Raw genomic sequence first — 24899 nt, 5'->3', positions numbered from 1 at the left:
ACATATCCAGGTGTTAGAATGGCCAAGTCAAAGTCCAGACCTGAATCCAATCGAGAATCTGTGGAAAGAACTGAAAACTGCTGTTCACAAATGCTCTCCATCCAACCTCACTGAGCTCGAGCTGTTTTGCAAGGAGGAATGGGAAAAAAATTCAGTCTCTCGATGTGCAAAACTGATAGAGACATACCCCAAGCGACTTACAGCTGTAATCGCAGCAAAAGGTGGCGCTACAAAGTATTAACTTATGGGGGCTGAATAATTTTGCACGCCCAATTTTTCCGTTTTTGATTTGTTAAAAAAGTTTGAAATATCCAATAAATGTCGTTCCACTTCATGATTGTGTCCCACTTGTTGTTGATTCTTCACAAAAAAATACAGTTTTATATCTTTATGTTTGAAGCCTGAAATGTGGCAAAAGGTCGCAAAGTTCAAGGGGGCCGAATACTTTCGCAAGGCACTGTATATATATATATATGAAATTGTTAGAACAGACTACACTTATTTAGTGTTGTCTACACTGCTCGAAATAGTCCGAAAAAAATAATATTGTAATCTACAGCAACTTTTTGGCACACACAATACTCACGCAACCCTTTCCCTCCTGAGCAACCAGTAAACATTCGCCCATTTCGAGTTTCTTTTTCACGTCCTCCGCATCCGTTTTGCTGTCACATATTACTATGTTCGGAGTTTGTACATAAACAATTTATTGATGTGATTATGATAGGCTATAGGTCAGGCCCTATTGTCACATGTATGTGATGCTTACATGTTTCACGTAAAGAGAGCAAGGGTTGAGGGAATAGATCTTTTCAGTGAGAAAGAAGTAAGAAACTAAATGGCTGAAATGATGTTGCTACTTCAACATGGACAGCGCAATAAACACTTGCTGAGCTATGGTGCCTTTTCGCTGCAGTAGGGAGGAAAGTGAAAGGTTCGCCAGTCCCACAGGCACTAGCCGTCATTTATTTATTTTTTTAAACATAGGGTGACCATCGGGCTTTTTCGTCATTTGTGTGTCTTAATTATTTCATCAAATGATGTGCTTAAAGCATCAAACAAGCTCAATGCATATGTAGTTGATTTTATTCAAATATATTCTGTCTATATATGGAAAAATAAGGTTAGACATTTAGACCAATCAAACAACGGACCAGCCCTACTCTCCATTATTACACCCTGTTCTCCCTACTCTGTTATTACACCATTCTCCCCTACTCTCCATTACTACACCCTGTTCTCCCTACTCTCTGTTATTACACCATTCTCCCCTACTCTCCATTACTACACCCTGTTCTCCCTACTCTCTGTTATTACACCATTCTCCCCTACTCTCCATTATTACACCCCGTTCTCCCACTCTCTCCACCAAGTTCTAGTACATTAGAAATAGGGATGCAAATGTTGGTACATTTTGCTGCCAACTAACTGACCCTCCTTAACCGGTCAACAAACAGTTACATTTTCTCCTAATAGTAAAATGTGACTAACAGAAAAAAATATCTGTATATAATGACAAAATACTTATGTTTCCGCCCTAACAATGGGAGTGAAGACAGTTTACGCCCAAAATAAGCCCATAGAAACCTATTGGGATTCTTTTGGAGATATTTGCCTCTTCCACTGCATGCATACTAAGACAGGACATTTTTCATTAAGAGCTTAAAAGAAACATGCAACAATAGCAAGCATATCGTCTTACAGTAACAAGGCTAAAGCAGAGTGAGCAACACCTGTAATAAAGCCATTAATAAAGTACTTTTCAAACGTGCCAAAACGCAATTCACTGAAAAACACTGTTCTAAACAAAGCACCTAACGCGAGCAGAAAACAAGCTATCACCTTTCTCCTTCAGGGCCATCCTATCAAAAAGAAAAGTGTTAAAGTAAAGCAACATTTGCTCTTTTCTTTCAGTCTTTCCTCCTTTGCTTCTCTGACATCTAGGCCCACACACAGTGTGCCGAGTGCTAAGCCCACACAAAACGTAAATATTTACAACAATAAATCTTCCTCAGCCCTCTCCTCTATAAAGCAAAGTACTACGTTTTTGATTTAAACAGGGAGTCACATTGAGATTAAAAATCTATTTTACAAGAGAGCCCTGTATACTTTACAATAAAAACGGAATAATAAAACACACATACAGCACAAGTCAAAAGAGTGTGCAAAGCTGTCAAAGGCAAAGGGTGGCTACTTTGAAGAATCTCAAATATAAAATATATTTAACAGTTTTTTGGTTACTACATGATTCCATATTGTTATTTCATTTTGTTGATGTCTTCTCTATTATTCTACAATGTAGATCATAAAATAAAGAAAACCCCTTGAATAGTAGGTGCCTCCAAACTTTTCACTGGTACTGTACATGTCTATAGAACAATGTAATTCAGCACACAATAACAATAGAAATTACATTCAACTACATAGAGGTCCTCAATCAATCATTTAAACTGCCTGAGTGGCACCAGCACATGTAACTGCACTGAACTCTGTTCCACAAATTGGGGGCAAAAAAACAAAATGAAGATATTCCCAGATCTGTGGAGACTGAAGGGATGTCTAGTAGAGGAATGGACAATTAATTAGGGCAGATTTCAAGTTTTCATACCAATCGGAAATAGGGAATTTTGGACACCGATTTTGCTGATTTTTAATTTTTTTTACACCTTTTTCAAATCTTTATTTAACTAGGCAAGTCAGTTAAGAACACATTCTTATTTTCAATGACAGCCTAGGAACGGTGGGTTAACTGCCTTGTTCAGGGGCAGAACGACAGATTTTTACCTAGTCAGCTCGGGGGATCCAATCTTGCAGCCTTACAGTTAACTCGTCCAACGCTCTAACACCTGCATCACGAGGAGCCTGCCTGTTACGCGAATGCAGTAAGAAGCCAAGGTAAGTTGCTAGCTAGCATTAAACTTAATCAATCATAATCACTAGTTATAACTACACATGGTTGATGATATTACTAGTTTATCTAGCGTGTCCTGCATTGCATATAATCAATGCAATGCGCATTCGCAAAAAAGGACCGTCGTTACTCCAACATGTACCTAACCATAAACACCAATGCCTTTCTTAAAATCAATACACAGAAGTATATATTTTTAAACCTGCATATTTAGCTAAAAGAAATCCAGGTTAGCAGGCAATATTAACCAGGTGAAATTGTGTCACTTCTCTTGCGTTCATTGCACGCAGAGTCAGGGTACATGCAACAGTTTGGGCCGCCTGGCTCATTGCGAACTAATTTGCCAGAATTTTACGTAATTATGGCATACATTGAAGGTTGTGCAATGTAACAGGAATATTTGTACTGATGAATGCCACCTGTTAGATCAAATACGGAACGGTTCCGTATTTCACTGAAAGAATAAACGTCTTGTTTTCGAAATGATAGTTTCCGGATTTGACCATATTAATGACCTACGGCTCGTATTTCTGTGTGTTATTATGTTATAATTAAGTATATGATTTGATATTTGATAGAGCAGTCTGACTGAGCGATGGTAGGCAGCAGCAGGCTTGTAAGCATTCATTCAAACAGCACTTTCGTGCATTTTGCCAGCAGCGCTGCTGTTTATGACTTCAAGCCTATCAGCTCCCGAGATTAGGCTGGTGTAACGATGTGATGTGAAATGGCTAGCTAGTTAGTGGGGTGCGCGCTAATAGCGTTTCAAACGTCACTCGCTCTGAGACTTGGAGTAGTTGTTCCCCTTGCTCTGCATGGGTAACGCTGCTTCGAGGGTGGCTGTTGTCATTGTGTTCCTGGTTCAAGCCCAGGTAGGAGCGAGGAGAGGTAAGGAAGCTATACTGTTACACTGGCAATACTAAAGTGCCTATAAGAACATCCAAAGGTATATGAAATACAAATGGTATAGAGATTAATAGTCCTATAATTCCTATAATAACTTCAACCTAAAACTTCTTACCTGCGAATATTGAAGACGTTTGTTAAAAGGAACCACCAGTTTTCATATGTTCTCATGTTCTGAGCAAGGAACTTAAACGTTAGCTTTCTTACATGGCACATATTGCACTTTTACTTTCTTCTCCAACACTTTGTTTTTGCATTATTAAAACAAAATTGAACATGTTTCATTATTTATTTCAGGCCAACTTGATTTTATTGATGTATTATATTAAGTTAAAATAAGTGTTAATTCAGTATTGTTGTAATTGTCATTATTACAAATATATATTTTTTTAAATCGTCCAATTAATCGGCAGCCTTTTTTGTCCTCCAATAATCGGTATCGGCGTCGAAAAATCATAATCGGTCGACCTCTAATCTCTAGTGTTATCCATTCATGAGAACGGGTTTGGTAACTTATGATTCTTAACTTAATAAAGTTAAATATGAAGGGAGTTTCTGTAAGATTGATTGTAAATACATAAATAGAGAAAGCAGCTCTCTTCTTAAAGACAGAGGTACATCCCACAGACTCCAATGAGTCCTAAAATTGTCCCCTGTGATAAAACGCATTGCTGAATGGTAGACTGTGTCCAAGGGTTTCAAAACAGAGGTTGCCACATGCATGTAAACAATATCACCAAAATTCAATACAGGGAGAAGCGTTGTTTGAATAATCTCTCACCTATTTTCAATACTGAGGCATGATTTATTTCTATATAAACAAAAACTATCTTGGATATTAGCTTCTTAGTCAGATGTTCTATATGCATTACAAAGTATAACTTGTCTTCAATCCAGACACCCAGGTACTTAAATTGAGAAACAAGCTCAATTTGGGCTCAATATATAGAGCAAATATGCAGATCCTCAGGGTCAACATTTCATGACCTTGAGAACAGCATGAGCTTGGTTTTACACGTGGAATGAGAGATTGCAAAACTCTACTTGGAAGAGAGAGCGCACCAACGTCATAGCTGCCGTATACAGGACATCAAGATTTTCAGACTAGATTGGAGGTTGCATCCCAAATGTTGTGTACTACTTTTGACCAGGGCCCATAAAGTAAATAAGGTTTCATTGATGTGGTGGGTCAAAACTGCCGTTCAGAGAGCAATAAGATGGTAGACTAGATCGATGTAATGGACTGATAAGCCTCGCTAACATTCCTCTGTCTCTTCCACCATGTTGTCAAATAAGAGACTGGGAAGGTCCTGCTACAACATGTCTGCAACTAGCAGCCAGCCAGTATGCCCTGTAGGAAGAGTTATTAGCCCAGGTAGGGATTGCTTAAAACGGGGAGTGGTGCCCTAGGGCTGAGGAGGGTAAACTCTAAACCTCAAACTTCTTGCATTGTAATTCACTTTGCAGGGCGTCTATCCATCCTGGCCTTCACAGAGACTCCCATCTGGTTCTTAAGCAAATCTTGTTAAGCAAACTTATTGTAACTTAGACCATTTTACTCCCCTTAGAATCTAGGGACCTAGTCACAATAACAGATAACGAATCAAATGCAGTAGCAGATAACGAATCAAATGCAGCAACTCCATCATCATGAACACTACCAGTCTCAGTATCAGCAATGAGCTAATCTCAATCTCTCCTGTGGAGATGTAAGCTGTCCACTGGTACATGGCTGGGAGAGCTGTAGAGAAACACCTCATACTGAACTTCTGCTTTTCATTAACAGTTTTTTCCCACCTCAACACTTACAAGTAACTGCCAAAACAAAGGAAAAAAGTCAATGAGGGTTACGACATATACTGAAAGCAGGAGCATCCATACAGGTGTGGTTCAGGAATTAATTAAGCAATTAACGTCCCATCATGCTTAGGGTCATGTAGGAAAATGCCCAGTTGCCCATTATTATGGCAACCATGGCTAGAAGAGAACTCAGTGACTTTGAAAGAGGAGTCTCAGAAGGTACATAGGGGGTTTAAAGGGTGTGTGTGTCAGTCACCAAATCTCAACCAAATTGAAAACTTATGGGAGAATCTGGAGAAGCGCCTGACATTTTCCACCACCACAAAACACCAATTTATGTAATTTCTCATGGAACAATGGTTTTGCATCCCTCCAATAGAGTACCAGACACTTGTAGAATCTATTCCAAAGCGCATTGAAGCTGTTATGGCGGCTTGTGATGGCCCAACGCCCTATTAAGACACTTTTTATTGATGTTTCCTTTATTTTGGCAGTTAACTGTATGTAATCTGTTCCTTTTACATATGCAAATATACTGGTGTGTTTACATTGAAAAGTGACATTTACTTTCCCCCCCTCTGAATGGAAATGCAATTAATGGAAATTTAAACGGAAGGGCAGTGCATTGCATAGTTCAACACATAGGGCAGTGAACTAAGGAAAATTAAGGAATAAATTCTGAATTTATTTGATGGTATGCTTGATACGGTATGTCTGATAGTTGATGAAAGAAGAGAATTGTATAGGGGAATAGGGAACGTTTTCCCTGGGACACCAACTCACCATTCTTCCTGTCCCGCACAGGCATGTCGTTTGAGGCGGGCTGCAGAGTCATCTCTTGAAGCTCATTAGTCACTGCTTCGCTCCGCGGGCTAGGTGCGGAGCCGGGTGCTACAGCAACAACCATGATGCCGGTATTTGGCTCCTTCCCATCCTGTGGCTCCAGCGTTGCCAGGGTGACAGAGAGACCTGTGAGAAATAAAAACAAAATTTAAAAGGAGGTTGGTTAGGTTTGTAAATGGTCCTACGCAGAAAATATCATTTCAACGAGGTGGGGAACTCTGGTCCAAGAAACTGCAGGGTATGCAGGCTTTTGTTCCACCCCAGCACCAGAATACTTGATTAAGCTTATCAGCTTTTTTTTCACCTTTATTTAACCAGGTAGGCCAGTTGAGAACAAGTTCACATTTACAACTGCGATCTGGCCAAGATAAAGGAAAGCAGTAGGACAAAAACAACAACACAAATGACAGAGTTACACGTGGAATAAACAAACATACAGTCAATAACACAATTGAAAAAGTCTAAATACAGTGTGTGCAAATGGCGAGAGGTAAGGAAATAAAGAGGCAATAGTAGCAAAGTAATTACAACTTAGCAAATGAACACTGGAGTGATAGATGTGCAAGTAGAAATACTGGTGTGCAAAAGAGCAAAAAAGTAAATAAAAACAATATGGGGATGAGGTAGGTAGATTGGATGGGCTATTTACAGCTGCAGCGATCGGTAAGCTGCTCAGATAGCTGATGCTTAAAGTTAGTGAGGGAGATAAGTCTCCATCTTCAGTGATTTTTGCAATTTGTTCCAGTCATTGGCAGCAGAGAACTGGAAGGAAAGGCAGAAAGAGGAGGAGGTGTTGGCTTTGGGGATGACCAGTGAAATATACCTGCTGGAGCGCGTGCTACGGGTGGGTGTTGTTATGGTGACCCGTGAGCTGAGATAAGGCAGAGCTTTACCTAGCAAAGACTTATAGATGACCTGGAGCCAGTGGGTCTGGCAACGAATATGTAGCGAGGGCCAGCTGACGAAAGCATACAGGTCACAGTGGTGGGTAGTATAGGTCGACCGATTAATCGGAAGATTTCAAGTTTTCATAACAATCGGAAATCAGTATTTTTGGACACCGATTTGACCAATGTTTTATTTTTTACACTATTATTTCATCTTCATTTAACTAGGCAAGCCAGTTAAGAACACATTCTTATTTTCAATGACGGCCTAGGAACGGTGGGTTAACTGCCTTGTTCAGGGGAAGAACGACAGATTTTTACCTTGTCAGCTCGGGGGATTCAATCTTGCAACCTAACAGTTAACTAGTCCAACGCTCTAACCACCTGCCTCTCATTGCACTCCACGAGGAGACTGCCTGTTACGTGAATGCAGAAAGCCAAGGTAAGTTGCTAGCTAGCATTAAACTTATCTTATAAAAACAATCAAACAATCATAATCACTAGTTAAACTAGTAATATTATCAACCATGTGTAGTTATCTAGCGTATCCTGCGTTGCATATAATTGATGCGGTGTGTATCATTGCTCCAATGTATACCTAGCCATAAACATCAATACCTTTCTTAAAATCAATACACAGAAGTATATATTTTTAATCCTGCATATTTAGATAAAAGAAATCCAGGTTAGCAGGCAATATTAACTAGGTGAAATTGTGTCAATTCTCTTGCTTTCATTGCACGCAGAGTCAGTGTATATGCAACAGTGTGGGCCGCCTAATTTGCCAGAATTTTACGTAATTATGACATAACATTGAAGGTTGTGCAATGTAACAGGAATATTTAGACTTATGGATGCCACCCTTATGGATGCCACCCGTTAGATAAAATACGGAACGGTTCTGTATTTCACTGAAAGAATATAAGTCCGGTTTTCGAGATGATAGTTTCCGGATTTGACTATATTAATGACGGAAGGCTTGTATTTCTGTGTGTTATCATGTTATAACTACGTCTATGATTTGATAGAGCAGTCTGACTGAGCGATGGTAGGCAGCAGCAGGCTCATAAGCATTCATTCAAACAGCACTTTTGTGCGTTTGCCAGCAGCTGTTTATGACTTCAAGCCTATCAACTCCCGAGATTAGGCTTGTGTAACCGATGTGAAATGGCTAGCTAGTTAGCGGGGTGCGTGCTAATAGCGTTTCAAACGTCACTCGCTCTGAGACTTGGAGTGGTGGTTCCCCTTGCTCTGCAAGGGCCGCGGCTTTTGTGGAGAGATGGGTAACGCTGCCATGAGGGTTGTTGTTGTTGTGTTCTTGGTTCGAGCCCAGGTAGGAGGAGCGAGGAGAGGGACGGAAGCTATACTGTTACACTGGCAATACTAAAGTGGCTATAAGAACATCCAAAGGTATATGAAATACAAATGGCATAGAGAGAAATAGTCCTATAATAACTACAACCTAAAACTTCTTACCTGGGAATATTGAAGACTCATGTTAAAAGGAACCACCAGCTTTCATATGTTCTCATGTTCTGAGCAAGGAACTTAAACGTTAGCTTTCTTACAAGGCACATATTGCACTTTTACTTTCTTCTCCAACACTTCGTTTTTGCATTATTTAACTTCTTGGATATAGGGGGCGCTATTTTAATTTTTGGATGAAAAACGTTCCCGTTTTAAAAACAAGATATTTTGTCACGAAAAGATGATCGAATATGCATATAATTGACAGCTGTGGAAAGAAAACACTCTGACGTTTCCAAAACTGCAAAGATATTGTCCGTGAGTGCCACAGAACTGATGTTACAGGCGAAACCCAGATAAAAATCAAATCAGGAAGTGCCGCATTTTTTGAAACCGCCTCATGCCAATGACTCCTTATATGGCTGTGAATGGGCCACGATTGAGCTTAGGCTTTCTGTCGCTTCCCCAAGGTGTCGACAGCATTGTGACGTATTTGTAGGCATATCATTGGAAGATTGACCATAAGAGACTACATTTACCAGATGGTCGATTGTTGTCCTCCGTTGCAATTATTGCGTAATCTGCAGCTGCAGTATTTTTCCGTTTGCTTCTGATGAGAAACCAACTGTCACGACTGATATATTATCGAATAGATATGTGAAAAACACCTTGAGGATTGATTCTAAACAACGTTTGCCATGTTTCTGTCGATATTATGGAGCTAATTTGGAAAAAAGTTGTAGTGACTGCGTTGTAGTGACTGCATTTTCCGGTCTTTTTCTTAGCCAAACGTGATGAACAAAATGGAGCAATTTCGCCAACACAAATAATCTTTTTGGAAAAAATTAACATTTGGTATCTGAGAGTCTCGTCATTGAAATCATCCGAAGTTCTTCAAAGGTAAATTATTTTATTTGAATGCTTTTCTTGTTTTTGTGAAAATGTTGCCTGCTGAATGCGAGGCTTAATGCTATGCTAGGCTATCAATACTCTTACACAAATGCTTGTGTAGCTTTGGTTGAAAAGCATATTTTGAAAATCTGAGATGACAGTGTTGTTAACAAAAGGCTAAGCTTGAGAGCTAATATATTTATTTCATTTGCGATTTTCATGAATAGGAAACATTGCGTTATGGATATGATTACGCTCCCAGATACGGGATTGCTTGTCGCTAGAGGTTAAACAAAATTGAACAGGTTTCATTATTTATTTCAGGCTAAATTGATTTTATTGATGTATTATATTAAGTTAAAATAAGTGTTCATTCAGTATTTTTGTAATTATCATTATTACAAATACATTATTATTATTTTGTATTTTTTTTTTTAAATCGTCCGATTAATCGGCATCGGCTTTTTTAAAAATCCCCCCAATAATCGGTATCGGCATTGAAAAATCATAAATCGGTCGACCTCTAGTGGGTAGTATATGGGGCTTTGGTGACAAAACGGATGGCACTGTGGTAGACTACATCCAATTTGTTGAGTAGAGTGGTGGAGGCCATCTTGTAAATTACATCGCCGAAGTCGAGGATCGGTAGGATAGTCAGATTTACGAGGGTATGTTTGGCAGCATGAGTGAAGGAGGCTTTGTTGAGAAATAGGAAGCCGATTCAAGATTTAATTTTGGATTGGAGATGCTTAATATGAGTCTGGAAGGAGAGTTTACAGTCTAGCCAGACACCTAAGTATTTGTAGATGTCCACATTTTATTAGTCAGAACCGTCCAAACTAGTGATGCTTGTCGGGCGGGTGGGTGTGGGCAGCGATCAGTTAAGGAGCATGTATTTCGTTTTACTAGCATTTAAGAGCAGTTGGAGGCCACGGAAGGAGTGTTGTATGGCGTTGAAGCTCGTCTGGAGGTTTGTTAACACAGTGTCCAAAGAAGGGCCATATGTATACAGAATGGTGTCGTCTGCGTAAAGGTGGATCAAAGAATCACCAGCAGCAAGAGCAACATCATTGATATGTACAGAGAAAATTGTCAGCCTGAGAATTGAACCCCGTGGCACCCCCATAGAGACTGCCAGAGGTCTGGACAACAGGCCCTCCGATTTGACACACTGAACTCTGTCTGAGAAGTAGTTGGTGAACCAGGCGAGGCAGTCATTTGAGAAACCAAGGCTGTTGAGTCTGCCCATAAGAATACGGTGATTGACAGAGTCGAACGCCTTGGCCAGGTCGATGAAGACAGCTGCACAGTACTGTCTTTTATCGATGGCGGTTATGATATCGTTTAGCTTAATATTGGATTTAGTTTTACCACTTAGTTTTACGAGGTGTGTATTTAACCTGGGGTAGGACTAAAATCTGTGGCTGTCCAAGACCAATTTTGCCCACCCTCCCCCATCATGACCAGATCTGTAAAGACTTTGGTGGAGGGTTAGGGTCGATAAGAGTAAGCTACATCTATCTGTTACTCAGGGCTGAGAGGTAGAACCCAGAACACTTGTGCAATTATGGAATTCTCAGACACAGAAAGAACACCCAACTTAAGGATGCATGCATTTTTTATTTTATTTTTTACATCATTGTAAGCCTGCCACACACACACATATATTAAGTATAAGAATTAGTGTGAGTTTGTCACAACCTGGTTTGTGGGAAGTTACAATGAACTCTTATAGGACCAGGGCACAAATAATAGTAATCCATAATTTTGTTCTTTATTTAACCATCTTACATAGAAAACCTTTTTTGTTCATAGAAAATTGTGAATACCTCACCACAGGTTAATGAGAAGGGTGTGCTTGAAAGGAAGCACATAACTCTGCAATGTTGAGTTGTATTAGAGAGACTCTCAGTCTTAAATCACACACATTCTGTGCCTGTATTTAGTTTTCATGCTAGTGAGGGCTAAGAATCCACTCTCACATAGGTACGTGGTTGCAAAGGGCATCAGTGTCTTAACAGCGAGATTTGCAAACGCAGGATCCAGAAATCTGGCAGTGGCTTCTGATTAAATAACATTTTCACAGAACCGCTTGTTGCAATTTCGATGAGGCTCTCTTGTTCAGATATTGGTAAGTGTACTGGAGGCAGGGCATGAAAGGGATAACGAATCCAGTTGTTTGTGTCATCCGTTTCAGGAAAGTACCTGCGTAATTGCGCACCCAACACACTCCGGTGCTTCGCTATATCACATTTTACATTGTCCGTAAGCTTGAGTTCATTTGCACACAAAAAATCATACAATGATGAAAAGACCTGTGTGTTGTCCTTGTTAATGCAGACAGAGAAGAGCTCCAACTTCTTAATCATAGCCTCAATTTTGTTCCGCACGTTGAATATAGTTACGGAGAGTCGCAGTAATTCTAGATTCCGATCATTCAGGCGAGAAAAAACATCACCCAGATAGGCCAGTCGTGTGAGAAACTCGTCATCAAGTAAGCGGTCAGACAAGTGAAAATGCTCAGGAAAGAAAACTTTAAGCTCTTCTCTCAATAAGAAAAAAACGTGTCAATACTTTGCCCCTTGATAACAGCGCAATTCTGTATGTTGTAAAAGCGTTACATGGTCGCTGCCCATATCAGTGTCCAAAACGTCTTTCAAGCTGTCAGGCATTCCCTTGGCAGCAAAAGCTTCTCGGTGGACCACACAAGTGGTGTCGGGAGCAACTGCTCGCATGCGCTATCATGGCTTTTGCGCCATCAGTACAGATACCAAACCATCTTAACCACTAAAGTCCATTTGATGTCGCAAAGCTGTCCAGTACTTAAAAAATATCCTCTCCTGTTGTCCTGGTTTCCAGTGGTTTGCAGAAGAGGATGTGTTCCTTAATTGACCACCCATAAACGTAACAGACATGTGCCAGGTCCGCCACGTCTGTTGAGTCATCCAGCTGTTACGCATAGAATTCACTGGCATGTATGCGAAGCAGTAATTGTTTCAAAACATCTCCTGCCATTTCACTGATGCGTTGTGAAACAGTGTGTTTGATGAAGAAATTGTCTGTATAGTTTTTTTGGACATTTGCCCCCAGCATTGTCCCAGCCATATCTGCGGCAGCAGGAAGAATTAAGTCCTGCACATAAGTATGGGGCTTGCCTGTCCTAGCCCCTCGGAAGCTCACCATGTAAGACGCTTCTAGCCCCTTCTTATTAAATGGTATCCATTGCTTATATACATGTCTTACTACTCGAAAGTAGTCTTAATTCTCGCTCAAAAATATCCTGTGGCTTATTTTTCAAATTGGCATGTTTTGTTTCTAAATGTCTGCGCAAGAGTGAAGGTTTCATTGAGTTGTGAGATAGTACTTTCACACAAACACACTGTGGTTGAGGAAAGGCACTACTTCCAATGTAAGTGAACCACAAATCAATGCAGTTCTTCAATGGTCCAGTGCTTTCCCGGGTAAGGGGGCAGGAGCTCTTTGGCTGCATCAGATTCACAACTGTCAGTGTCCATACTAGCTGGGCTAACAACAAATGTAGAAATACTGATGCTAGCATTGGATGTGCTCGTGGAAGCAGAACAACTTGTGTCGTCGACAGGTGCAGGTGTAGTACTGCTGGCAGAAACAGTACTACCAGTAGAGCTGGTATGTGTCTCTATGGACGCGGGCCTTACCGTTTTAAAACATTGAGTGATGTTCGAGCAAACGGAATGAGCAGCAGCTACGTTTGGCTACATACGGACCGTAAGTAGAATTCCCGCGAGAGAGTAACGGTTAATGTGAACGGATGTTAATTATTTGACTAGGCTACCTGTATTTGACATTGTGTTGTTATTTCACGCAATACTAGATGGTTTTATTTTGGCAGTGAAACGAGGCTACTCAGGCAAGAAAAAAACTTACCCAAATGTATAGCCCTGAACGAAAATGTAAATGGACTGTTAGAAAATGTCAAGGTGAATCACATTTTTATTTGGCGTATCCCCGACGGCATTGGGCGTAGTTTGGGAATACCTGCCCTTTAGGGTCGTTGGACCTCAAAAAGCACAAGAGAGGATTTACACCCCCCATCTCAGCTTTTGCCAAAAAAAGTTGTAGTTACAAACAGATAAGATTAGGATTCCTTAAACATTTTGTTCAATTATTTAATCTGAGAAATTAAGCTAATTTATTGTGCCAAAATTGGCCATTTTAATTTATAGGATTCATATAATATGAAATAAATATAGTACAGAACATCTGATTTGGACTATAATTCTTCCTAACAATAAGACATGAGGTATCCAGTAAAATTATCAAAAGCCACCCTCAATCCCACCCGAACAACCAGTATCAGTTCTCTATGTCTGACAAGCAGGATGGAGCTGCGGCATGGCATATTGCTTCTTCATTCTATGCGATGTGACGGCCTACCCCGGGCCAAACCCTAACGACGGTGGGCCAATTGTACGTTGTCCTATGGAACTCCCAAATACATCTGGTTGTGATACAGGCTGGAATCAAACCAGGGTCTGTAGTGACGCCTCTTGCACTGCGCTGCAGTGCCTTAGACCCCTGCGCAACTCGGGAGCCCCGCGTGGATCAAAAAATTATCTTCTCAATTTGGGTTAAAAATAAATAAATAAATAAATACAAAAATAAACAATAGCTTTTGCTAATGACAAAATAAATTGAGTGGTCATCCTCACAATTCAAGCCAGTCCTCCATTAAAGCAACGCAGTTAGTCATGGGTTGCTGAATTGACATGGAATGACTAAAGCAGCGGCGCACTAAACTAAACATTTGTTTTTTAATTTTCCCGTGGAAAAGCGCTTTCAAGATCAGAAAGACATGTTACAACATCAGACCCCCCTTACCTCTGCTGAAAAAAATCTGAGCAGAAACACTGACCTCTGAATGGTTTACATAAAGACAAAATGATAACACTGCAGGGTCGATTCTGTTTGTTTTCATGAGTGTGTTTTCTACCCATGGACTGCAGCAAGAAATGCCACTAGAACAAAGCAGGCCTAGCCTGTCAATGAGGATCTCTCTCTCTCCCTCCCTCCCTCTCACTCACACACACTTACTCATTTTCACTCTCTCCATCTCTGTGTTAACCTCAGGTTATTGCTGAGATGTTTTTTTGAGGGGGGTTGTCTTGCTCAACCAGGGCTCAACCTACTATCTGTCTCAGTCTCCCTCAATGCCCCTCTCCCCATGTCTGTCTGGGTGTGGCAGCATACAGCACAAGCTGAAAAGATCGGGCCGACAGACATTGCAGCTCTACTTCTAGCTCCTTAGCAACCTTGCAGTATTTAATTTGTGTGTGTTATTTCTTATATTATTAGTCCAGAACGCTTTACATACCGTTTTACTCATTTCATATGTACAGTTGAAATCAGAAGTTTACATACACTTAGGTTGGAGCCAATAAAACGTGTTGTTCAACCACTCCACAAATCTTGAGTTAACAATCTATAGATTTGGCAAATCGGTTAGGACATCTACTTTATGCATGACAAAAGTAATTTTTCCAAAAATTGTTTACAGACAGATTATTGTTTACAGACAGACTATATCACAATTCCAGTGGGTCAGAAGTTTACATACACTAAGTTGACTGTGCCTTTAAACAGCTTAGACAATTCCAGAAAATGTTATGGCTTTAGAAGCTTCTGATTGAAATGATGTCAATTAGCCTATTGGAGGTGTACCTGTGGATGTATTTCAAGGTCTACCTTCAAACTCAGTGCCTCTTTGCTTGACATCATGGGAAAATCAAAAGAAATCAGCCAAGACCTCAGAAAAAAAAATTGTAGACCTCCACAAGTCTGGTTCATCCTTGGGAGTAATTTCCAAACGCCTAAATGGTACCACGTTCATCTGTACAAACAATAGTACGCAAGTATAAACACCATGGGACGACGCAGCCGTCATATCTCTCAGGAAGGAGACGTGTTCTGTCTCCTAGAGATGAACATACTTTGGTGCGAAAAGTGCAAATCAATCCCAGAACAACAGCAAAGGACCTTGTGAAGATGCTGGAGGAAACAGGTACAAAAGTATATATCCACAGTAAAACAAGTCCTATATCAACATAACCTGAAAGGCCGCGCAGCAATATGAAGAAGCCACTGCTCCAAAACCGCCATTAAAAAAGCCAGACTACTGTTTGTAACTAAACATGGGGACAAAGACTGTACTTTTTGGAGAAATGTCCCCTGGTCTGATGAAACAAAAATAGAACTGTTTTGCCATAATGACCATTGTTATGTTTGGAGGAAAAAGGGGAAGGCTGGCAAGCCGAAGAACACCATCCCAACCGTGAAGCACGGGGGTGGCAGCATCATGTTGTGGGGGTGCTCTGCTGCAGGAGGGACTGGTGCACTTCACAAAATAGATGGCATCAATAAGAGGGGGAAATTATGTGGATATTTTTAAGCAACATCTCAAGACATCAGGTCAGGAAGTTAAAGCTTAGTCGCAAATGGGTCTTCCAAATGGACAATAACACCAAGCATACTTCCAAAGTTGTGGCAAAATGGCTTAAGGACCACAAAGTCAAGGTATTGGAGTGGCCATCACAAAGCCCTGTTCTCAATCCTATAGAACATTTATGGGCAGAACTGAAAAAAAATGTGTGCGAGCAAGGAGGCCTACAAACCTGACTCAGTTACACCAGCTCTTGTCAGGAGGAATTGGCCAAAATTCACCCAACTTATTGTGAGAAGCCTGTGGAAGGCTACCCCGAAACATTTGACCCAAGTTAAACAATTTAAAAGGAAATGCTACCAAATACTAATTGAGTGTATGTAAACTTCTGACCCACTGGGAATGTGATGAAAGAAATAACAGCTGAAATAAATCATTCTCTCTACTAATTATTCTGACATTTCACATTCTCAATATAAAAGTGGTGATCCTAACTGACTAAGACAGGGCATTTTTACTAGGATTAAATGTCAGGAATTGTGAAAAACTGAGTTTAAATGTCTTTGGATAAGCTGTATGTAAACTTCAGATATCAACCGTATGTATACAAGTCGTGGCCAAAAGTTTTGAAATGTCAAAATATTAATTTTCACAAAGTTTGCTGCCTCAGTGTCTTTAGATATTTTTGTCAGATGTTACTATGGAATACTGAAGTATAATTACAATAATTTCATGTGTGTCAAAGGCTATTATTGACAATTACATGAAGTTGATGCAAAAAGTCAATATTTGCAGTGTTGACCCTTCTTTTTCAAGACCTCTGCAATCCACCCTGGCATGCTGTCAATTAACTTCTGGGCCACATCCTGACTGAAGGCAGCCTATTCTTGCATAATCAATGCTTGGAGTTTGTCAGAATTTGTGGGTTTTTGTTTGTCCACCCACCTCTTGAGGATTGACCACAAGTTCTCAATGGGATTAAGGTCTGGGGAGTTCTGGCCATGGACCCAAAATATCATTGTTTTGTTCCCCGAGCCACTTAGTTATCACTTTTGTCTTATGGCAAGGTGCTCCATCATGCTGGAAAAGGCATTGTTCGTCACCAAACTGTTCCTGGATGGTTGGGAGAAGTTGCTCTTTTAGGATGTGTTGGTACCATTCTTTATTCATGGCTGTGTTCTTAAGCAAAATTGTGAGTGAGCCCACTCCCTTGGCTGAGAAGCAACCGCACACATGAACGGTCTCAGGATGCTTTATTGTTGGCATGACACAGGACTGATGGTAGCGCTCAACTTGTCTTCTCTGGGCAAGCTTTTTCCAGATGCCCCTAACAATCGGAAAGGGGATTCAGAGAAAATTACTTTACCCCAGTCCTCAGCAGTCCAATCCCTGTACCTTTTGCAAAATATCAGTCTGTCCCTGATGTTTAGCCTGGAGAGAACTGGCTTCTTTGCTGCCCTTCTTGACACCAGGCCATCCTCCAAAAGTCTTTGCCTCACTGTGCGTGCAGATGCACTCACACCTGCCTGCTGCCATTCCTGAGCAAGCTCTGTCCTGGTGGTGCCCCGATCCCGCAGCTGAACCAACTTTAGGAGACGGTCCTGGTGCTTGCTGGACTTTCTTGGGCACCCTGAAGCCTTCTTCACAACAATTGAACCGCTCTCCTTGAACTTCTTGATGATCCAATAAAATGGTTGATTTAGGTGCAATCTTACTGGCAGCAATATCCTTGCCTGTGAAGCCCTTTTTGTGCAAAGCAATGATGACGTCACGTGTTTCCTTGAAGGTAACCATGGCTGACAGAGGAAGAACAATGATTCCAAGCACCACCCTCCTTTTGAAACTTCTAGTCTGTTATTTGAACTCAATCAGCATGAGAGTGATCTCCAGCCTTGTCCTCATCAACACTCACACCTGTGTTAACGAGAGAATCACTGACATGATGTCAGCTGGTCCTAATTGAGGCTATCATGAACGAGATCTTTGACTAGCAGAAACAGCTTCAAAAAGTCAGTGAAACAGGTCAACTTAGAGAGAATTACATTTAACCCTTTAGTGACATGTGGGAGAGAAAGACAGTCCATTGAAAGACTCATATTGTAGGCCACATTTTCGAAGCATGGGGTGATGTCACAATGCAGTAGTAAAAAAGGCAAAAGGTCTCCTGCAGGGACAGGGGCTGGGATTTTTTTTTTTTAAATAGAGGACAAAACCCATCACGACAAGAGAGTCACACCACTACATAAAGAGACCTAAAACAACAACATTGCATGGCGGCAACACAGCATGGTATCAACACCACATGAGAACAACATGGCAGCAGTACAACATAGTACAAACATTATTGGGCACAGACAACTGCACGAAGGCAAGAAGGTAGAGACAACAATCATCACACAAAGCAGCCACAACTGTCAGTAAGAGTGTCCATGATTGAGTCTTTGAATGAAGAGATAAAACTGTCCAGTTTGAGTGTTTTTTGCAGCTCGTTCCAGTCGCTAGCTGCAGCGAACTGGAATTAAATTTAACTATATTATTTTTGGCCGATATATCGTATAGTTTTGAAAATATCATCTTTGCGCTAGTTGGCTGTACCTGCACTGAAACTCCAGTATTTTTCCTTCATAGCATGTTCTGCATCATTTTTTTTTAAATAGGGAGCCACATTTTTTACAGCACTTTTATTTCCATGACTGATCAAAATTTGTTTTCTCATGGCTCTCTCGTCTCTCTGCAGTAGACATATGGTGAGCAATATGTTTGGACCATCACTGTATTGAATCTCAATGCATATAGAAAAGTGAGAATTGCAATACATATCACAGCAGCACCTAAGTGTCATGATAATATTGTTTCGTGAGGTCCCTGGCAATTCCCAGCCCTATGCAGAAGTAGAACCAGTGGAGGAAAAAGTACCCAATTGTCATACTTGAGGAAAAGTATAGATACTTGAATTACTTTCTATTAAGGTAAGTTAGTCACCCAGTAAAATACTACTTTAGTAAAAGTCTAAAATTATTTGGCTTTAAAAATACTTAAGTATCAAAAGCAGAAGTAAAAGTATGAATACATTTTAAAAATCCCTTATATTAAGCAAAGCAGACAGCACCATTTGCTTATTTTTAAAATTTATGGATAGCCAGGGGCACACTCAAACACTGACATTATTTACAAAAGATGCATTTGTGTTTCTTGAGTCCGCCAGACCATAGGCAGTAGGGATGACCATGTATTTTCTTGATAAGTGCGTGAATTTCACAATTTTCCTGTCCTGCGAAGAATTTAAAATGTAACAAGTACTTTCGGGTGTCAGGGAAAATGTATGGAGAAAAAAAGTACAATATTTTCTATAGGAATGTAGTGAAGTAAAAGTAGTCCAAAATATAAATAGTAAAGTTAAGTGCAGATAAAAAATATACTTAAGTAGTACTTTAAAGTATTTTTACTTAAGTAATTTACACCACTGAGTAGAACTCAAATAGGCTAAGATGGTGTGTCACAAAGAAATACTCCACAATGTAAACTAAGAACTAAACATTTGGTGGATGTCGTCATAATGCAGCAAAACACAATAAATGTCACAATGCAATGCATCACAATGTAAGTCAAGAACTCAACATTCTTGAGTGTGGATGAGGTCATAGTGCAGCAGTAGAACTTGAATAATGTTACAATGCAAGATATGGTATGGAGTCACAATAGAACACATCACAATGAATTTGATAGGTGGCGTAATGTCATAATAACAATGTACTATCAGAACATAGTCAAGTTTTGGAGGTGAATGCAATGTCACAATGTTGTTGATCACAATCCTTGACACCCAAACATCAATATCAGGTTTTAGTATTATACATCATCACAAAAAGATATATGATCTGGATCTCTGATGGTTGATTTGGCATTGCCAGCACCTCTCCTGTATGAGGGTTATTGTTGAAACATGTAGTGCATTGTGGTAACATAATGACATTGGGAAGGGACAGTTCTCTGGCATTCCTCCAATTGCACGCCTACACTACTCTGTGCAGATCTGTGCTCATCACGTTCACAAAGTAACACAGCAGGCATGCCTCCCACCTGGCTGGAATGTGGGTTTTGCATCTTAGAAGTGCAAAACAGCTACTAATGAATAGGAACACTGACTGTTAGCAACCTTCATCTGTCACCAGTTTGTCTCAGGAGAAATACACAGTGATGATGTATTATAGCTATATCTATAAGTTACATTCATCAATGGAAGGTAAATAGAGATCTAGCTAAGCTCTGTTCTGACAACAGGAAATTCGTGATGGGACTGGATGTTTAACAGGAAATGTGAGCTTACCTGTTCCTCTAAATACTCGAAATCAAATGAGAGGGTTTTTCCATTTCAGCACACAGTTGGGATGAGTGCTGAAGGAGAGGAAGGGAAAGAGAGTGTCTTTAGTCCAAGCACATTGCTACAGTTAGGCCTACTCTTCATCAATAATTTGTTCCATCCCCATCTTGATGCATATCATCATTCATGACATGAATACAAACTATTATTACACGGACCTGGTCAGGTATCTAGCTATTTATGCATGTGTGTATGTAGATGTATGGTGCAACATGATGGCCTGATAACTTAGTTAAAACGTAGGTATCAAAGGCAATGTCTAGGATTAGACAACCAAATCCACAGTTAGCTATTGCGCTAACCACGGATGTCACGACAGTTGTCATCGGCTCATGTGGCAGCTAGCTAGCAAATAACGTAGCTAATGTTACACAATACCCTTTGACAACAATACAATAGCTAAGGTTAGCTATCTAGCAAACTAGCTAGTTAGTTACGCAGTGGGAGCTCACCTGAATGGTCCAAAGAAGAACTATTGAATAACGAAATCCAATACTTCCACAGTTGCAAACAGAAAATGATTTTATGTGAATATATCGACAGTAAAGATAGCTAGACAAGTGTCCACCTCCCCCGCTCCAGACAGTTAGCTACAATAAATAGTTAGCTTAGCATCTGATGCTAGCAGCTACCTGTCAGTCTAGTCACGCGGTGGAGCCTGTGGCTTTCAACCAAATTGCAAGGTATCTTTCTCTGTGTCGTGAATGTATTATTTAAATGAATGCGTGTTCTCGTTAGCTACTTATCATTTTAGTTATTAATGTTGTTAACGAGGTTACACGGCTTTGGCTTTAGTGGTGCACCACTTCGACTCACAAAGGAAACTTTGACCGGAAAACCCTCTTCTCAGCTAGAAATGCACATCCGTAATTCCTTATAGTTAGCAAAAACTTGAAGTATCAAAGCTATATTACAACAAAAAAGTATCAAATATATACTCACATCTAACCACACGACTGGATGAGATGTTAACTGCTTGGGGAATAATATAGACTAATGTATGGCATACATGTATTTGCTTTCTGGCATTGTTTTTGCATGAAGAGAAGTTGAATTCATAGACATTAAACCCAGGGTTGGATCATGGCAATGAACTCTTTCTGTGTTGTGGGCTGGTGGAGTAAAATACATGTTCTGTGGCGCCACCTTCTGGGATATTTCTGATCTTTTTCCATTACTCTGGCCTGGCAGCCACGGGAGATCGAATCAATGATTGTCGAATACAACGATCCAAAGTTCACAGCTAAAACAATGGATGAGTGAACTGGTTTTCTGCGGTGCTTAAAACGACAGCAAACATGTTTTTAAACACGTTAAAGATTCCGGCCCGTGCCTTGTTGCAGTGTGTAAACCGGGGTGTCATCTCACCAAAACATCGCGTGGGGCTTGGACGAGGACCCTCTCGACTCTACTACGAGACCGCTAAACCAGTGGACATTTCCCTGTCCGGGGCATCCTCTGCCCGGACAGTGGACCTCCGTAGCGACACCGTGACCAAGCCTGGAGCGGCCATGCGTCAGGCCATGGCAGAGGCCGAGGTTGGGGACGATGTATTCGGGGAGGATCCAACAGTAAATGGTCAGAGAAATTAGATGATGTATGAGTTTTGGCAAGCATATGGAGTTGCTTAGCTGATTTGTAAGAAGGTGCTCATCATTATGACCTGATTATTTTATACTTATCTTTCACCGATCAAAGTTCTGGCCGATTAATAAAAGTATGTAAAACAGTGTAATAAGCATGTTGTAGGGAAGTGCATGGGGTGCACACACTGCATAATTCATTAGTGTGGTACTGTGATCTGATTGCACTGACTTGGACCTGTGTGTATTCTTTTATGGTGCATCCTTTCCATTTTTATGAACCTGATTTAATTTGACAAATTTGGGTGGGCATGTACAGAGCTCCAGAAGATGGCTGCAGAGGTGTTTGGGATGGAGGCAGCTCTCTATGTCCCATCTGGAACCATGGCAAACCTCATAGCAGGTGAGAGAAATAACTAGCTGTGTGTGTGTGTGTGTGTGTGTGTGTGTGTGTGTGTGTGTGTGTGTGTGTGTGTGTGTGAGAGGAGACTGGATCTGCAGTGGGTTTACATCTGATCTTTCTACATAGCTGTGCAGAAGGTGGATCAACATAGTAGTAATTGTGTCATATTTTTTGGGTGTGTTTATGTGTTGTCAAGTAATGGTGCACTGCAGGGAGAGAGGAGACGAGATGATCGTTGGAGATCTGTCACACCTCCACATCTACGAGCAGGGAGGGAGTGCTCAGGTACAGTGAACACGCACAGATTACACACACAGCCACTGCACACATAAACTTAAAGTGCACACTAAAAACATGTGACTAATGTGTGTGTCAGCTGGCTGGTGTCCACTCCACCACGGTGACCAATCTACCTGACGGGACCTTTGACCTGGATCAGCTGGAGTCCAAGATTCGCCATGGTTACCCCGACGCCCACTACCCCCGCTCACGCCTGGTGTGTGTGGAGAACACACACAACATACAGGGAGGCCGCGTGCTGCCCCTACCCTTCCTGCAGAAGGTGCGTGTGTGTGTGTGTGTGTGTGTGTGTGTATCCCTCAGGTGAGTGCTCGAGAGTCTTGCAGAAAGGTATGGTGTTGTAACTGCTTTGTTGTGTGTCTCTCCCTCAGGTAAAGGCGCTAGCAGACAGATATGGTCTGGCTGTACACATGGATGGAGCAAGAATGATGAATGCAGCCATTGCCCAGAAAGTCGCCCCATCTACAATCCTACAAAACACACACACCGTCAGCGTCTGCCTGTCCAAGGTCAGAACACATATACACACACACACACACACACCATCAGCTAGAATTATGTATTTGTGAGATAGACACGGTGTGTTACCTGCTATGTGTTACCTGCTGTGTGATCCTGCGTATGATCCTGTGTGTTGCAGGGTCTGGGTGCTCCAGTGGGCACCATGCTGGCTGGCCCTCAGGGCTTCATTTCCAGGGCAGTGCGTTGTCGTAAAGCCCTGGGCGGAGGGCTGCGCCAGGTGGGAATTCTGGCAGCCGCTGGCAAGCTGGCATTGGGGGACATGATCAACAGGCTGGAGGAAGACCACCGTCATGCCAGGACCTTCGCACAGGGTGGGCACACAAACACAGAAATGTACACCTGCAAGACACACACGTGGACGTTTCTATTTCATCATATATTCTTGACCACTCTGTCACAACCTCTGTGTGTGTGTGTGTGTGTGTGTGTGTGTGTAGCTCTGTTGGAGTGCGACCCTCCTCTCTACGAGGTCGACATGGCTGCTGTAGAAACCAACATCCTGCGGTTTCGTCTGCGGGACGCCTCGTTGACCCCAACAGAATTCTGTGCTCTGATGGCTGCGGTGGGGGAAGGCGAGCAGGCCGCTATGGGGCAGGGGGTACGGGTACTCATGTTCCCCCACATTGGAGACTCTGTCAGGGCCGTCTGGCATCTGGGCATCTCACTGGAGGACACTCAGCTGGCCATCCAAAAGCTGCAGTTTGTGGCCAGGCAACACTCTCAGAAGAGGCTCAGGGCCCAATGAAGCCTCGCATAGATTTAACCCCAACATGGCGAGCTGCTGGTTGGGCCCCTGATCAATAATCTCTCATTTAGAGGGATTCACTTGAAGCACTTTGTGAAGAGTTGATTTTTAATTTGGATTATTTTATGAATAATATATATATTAATCATAACAGCTTTTCATGAATTTAAATACAAGTACTATACTTTATTTTGGGAATATGTTTCTTATACAGACGTATTTCTTAGAGGTAAGTCTTTCTAACTAAGAAACTAATAAATTATGGGATTGTCAACAAGCAGCTGCCCTCGAGTGTTCTCATTGAAATGTAATGACTATGAAACGCCACAAGATGTCACTACAGGTCTTTGTCATGGCCGTTCTACCACGAAATGGGTGGTACTACTACTATCTATGCAACAGTCCAGAGACTTTTCACATATTTTGTAGTTCACCTGGATTACCAAAAGCATATAACTCGTAATACATTGTTCGACCTGGTTGAAAGAAAAAACAACATTAAAATATTCTGGCAGCGGTGGGATTCGAACCCACGCCATCGAAATGACTGGAGCCTAAATCCAGCGCCTTAGACCACTCGGCCACGCTACCCTCATAATTCATAACTCAAACAAAAGAGAATTTGAATACAACATAGCTATAAACAGACCATGATCATTAGTTCAAAAGTAAAACAATAAACGAGAGTTTCTATTGGAGACGACCAAGACATCGTCCGCTATCGGTGACAAGCTATCGGTGACAAATGCGTGTGTGAGAACTCTGTTGAAATGGTACTCACACTCCTTCCTGTTGGAGGGAGTAATAATGAACAGATTCCACTGCAGGGAGCTAGTGTGCAC

At 41.3% G+C, this 24899-nt stretch overlaps 2 protein-coding genes and 1 non-coding gene across 4 annotated transcripts in view; 1 reads left to right on the top strand and 2 right to left on the bottom strand.

Moving 5' to 3' along the window:
* Window positions 1–21611, bottom strand: part of LOC112258476 (myocardin-related transcription factor A-like) — a 64130-nt gene extending 42519 nt beyond the window's left edge. The window contains exons 1-3 of one of the 2 annotated variants that reach the window (XM_042326762.1): window positions 21447–21611; window positions 20451–20518; window positions 6401–6586 (exon numbers count right to left, since the gene is read on the bottom strand). In XM_042326762.1, the coding sequence (XP_042182696.1) occupies window positions 6401–6524 (124 nt within the window). In that variant the 5' untranslated portion in view covers window positions 6525–6586; window positions 20451–20518; window positions 21447–21611. Of the gene's footprint in view, window positions 1–6400; window positions 6587–20450; window positions 20519–20956; window positions 21328–21446 lie in introns of those variants that run through there. The other variant, XM_042326763.1, reaches the window with a different exon arrangement.
* Window positions 21612–21698: 87 nt separating this feature from the next.
* On the top strand, window positions 21699–24335 carry tha1 (threonine aldolase 1). The gene is made up of 7 exons (XM_024432861.2): window positions 21699–22082; window positions 22407–22490; window positions 22687–22775; window positions 22867–23052; window positions 23162–23299; window positions 23431–23623; window positions 23750–24335. Exons 1-7 carry the CDS (start codon window positions 21803–21805, stop codon window positions 24055–24057), a joined length of 1278 nt encoding a protein of 425 aa, XP_024288629.1. The 5' UTR covers window positions 21699–21802; the 3' UTR covers window positions 24058–24335.
* Window positions 24336–24566: 231 nt separating this feature from the next.
* Window positions 24567–24648, bottom strand: trnal-uag. Its single transcript has one exon. It is a non-coding gene; the product is annotated as a tRNA-Leu (tRNA).
* Between the last annotated feature and the right edge of the window lie 251 nt (window positions 24649–24899).

This window comes from Oncorhynchus tshawytscha, linkage group LG01 (assembly GCF_018296145.1).
Source record: "Oncorhynchus tshawytscha isolate Ot180627B linkage group LG01, Otsh_v2.0, whole genome shotgun sequence".
Taxonomy (NCBI): domain Eukaryota; kingdom Metazoa; phylum Chordata; class Actinopteri; order Salmoniformes; family Salmonidae; genus Oncorhynchus; species Oncorhynchus tshawytscha.
This window is presented reverse-complemented; position numbering and strand designations above follow the sequence as displayed.

Bases quoted from the DNA above. Each gene is read 5' to 3' on its own strand.
- tha1 (XM_024432861.2), top strand. From the start codon at position 21,803: ATGTTTTTAAACACGTTAAAGATTCCGGCCCGTGCCTTGTTGCAGTGT. The intron at 22,083-22,406 runs GTCAGAGAAATT...GGGCATGTACAG, and splicing joins GGAGGATCCAACAGTAAATG to AGCTCCAGAAGATGGCTGCA. The intron at 23,624-23,749 runs GTGGGCACACAA...GTGTGTGTGTAG, and splicing joins TGCCAGGACCTTCGCACAGG to CTCTGTTGGAGTGCGACCCT.